This window comes from Sinocyclocheilus grahami, unplaced genomic scaffold, assembly GCF_001515645.1.
Source record: "Sinocyclocheilus grahami isolate Dianchi unplaced genomic scaffold, SAMN03320097.WGS_v1.1 scaffold5515.1, whole genome shotgun sequence".
Lineage (NCBI taxonomy): Eukaryota > Metazoa > Chordata > Actinopteri > Cypriniformes > Cyprinidae > Sinocyclocheilus > Sinocyclocheilus grahami.
In genome coordinates, this window is record NW_015510188.1 from 8,878 (window position 1) to 10,291 (window position 1,414).

Sequence of the window (1,414 nt, forward strand, 5' to 3'; positions counted from 1 at the left end):
TGACCATTATTAAGACTACTATTAATAATAAATAGTAGTGTAAGAAGTTCCAGAAGTCGGCTATAGGTGTGTGTGTGTGTGTGTACACACCTGACTGGGCTGGTAGTGGTGTAACCAGCGCTCCAGATGGCTGCTGTAGGCTCCAGGCTGCAGGCAGCGGCGGTGCAGAGACAGCAGAGCTGCGGGGGACGACGGCCCTGCAGAGATCACCTCATGAAACGTGTGGTTTAGCGCCACAGGGTCCTGATGAGCCCTCTGATGCTACAGAGAGTGACAGAAGTTAAATTAAACCGTTGTAGTTTTCATTGGATGTGTTGCTATAGAGGAAGTCAATAATATCTGGAAAATGCTATCCATCAGCATTTCTCTGTCTCAATGGCAGTTTAAAATGTACTGTTTTCTCTAAGGCCCTGTTTACACTTGTGTGTTTTTGATTTAAAACGGCATTTTAATATGAAAACGATCCTCGTCTACACTGGCGTTTTCACTGCGTTTCAGAAACGATCTCAGTCTACACTACACAACCGAAAACGCATGTCACATGACCATTCGTGCAGGTACAACCATAGATATGTATAGGATGATGCCCGATTATTTAGATTAGATTTAGATTACGCTTCTACGTGCTTTGAGCGGTCGAATGGGTAATCTACCTATACATATTTATGGGTACAACTATGAGCATTATTGTTTATACGGTTGTCAAGGATACGCAGAGCGAATGTGGGCAGCCAAGCCATCGTTTTCAAAAGTCTCCGTTTTGGTCCGTTTACACTGAAACGCATCCCCGTAGTTTTCAAACTAAAACGGGGTCTGCAGCGTTTTCAAAAATCTCTATTTTCGTTGGGTCAAAAACGCCAGAGTCGTGTAAACGACAGGCGTAAACCATAGCAAAAGTTACGCGTTTTAAAACGAAAACGCACCAGTGTAAGCAGGGCCTAAGTTCTTTTTTGTTTTGTTTTTTTAATTTCCAATAGAAATAAAAGTCTATTTTACATCAGACCGTGTAGTTACGACATCTACCAGCAGGGGTTAACAGATTCATGTGAACTAACCAGCTAAGTTATACAAACGCACCTGGTACCAGGAATACGCGCGGTCAGCAGGGTTGATGAGTACAGAGATGATTTTGGCTCTTGGTAACAGGGCGGCTGCTCTCTTCGGGGCAACTTCAGTGTCAAAGTAGTTTGCGCTCTTCTCAAACAGGAAGTCTGTGCTTACGTTTGAGGGTACGGGGAAAAAATCCATGTACCTGAGACAAGACAGACAGAATTAACATTACACTTCTCAGACAAAAGGCAAATCCACTATCAATAAAAGATTAAGAGAGGAATTAACTAAGAATTATTTTGTTTATTTTAATGCATTTCATCGTGTTTGCATAATATTTGCTGAATGAAATCCAATAATTGTT

The 1,414-nt window shown here is 41.9% G+C and overlaps 1 protein-coding gene across 1 annotated transcript; it reads right to left on the minus strand.

Moving 5' to 3' along the window:
• Window positions 1–60: 60 nt before the first annotated feature.
• Window positions 61–1,259, minus strand: LOC107577239 (bifunctional heparan sulfate N-deacetylase/N-sulfotransferase 2-like). Its single transcript, XM_016263339.1, has 2 exons — window positions 1,078–1,259; window positions 61–261 (listed from the first exon to the last, which is right to left on the minus strand). Exons 1-2 carry the CDS (start codon window positions 1,246–1,248, stop codon window positions 61–63), a joined length of 372 nt encoding a protein of 123 aa, XP_016118825.1. The 5' UTR covers window positions 1,249–1,259.
• Window positions 1,260–1,414: the final 155 nt, after the last annotated feature.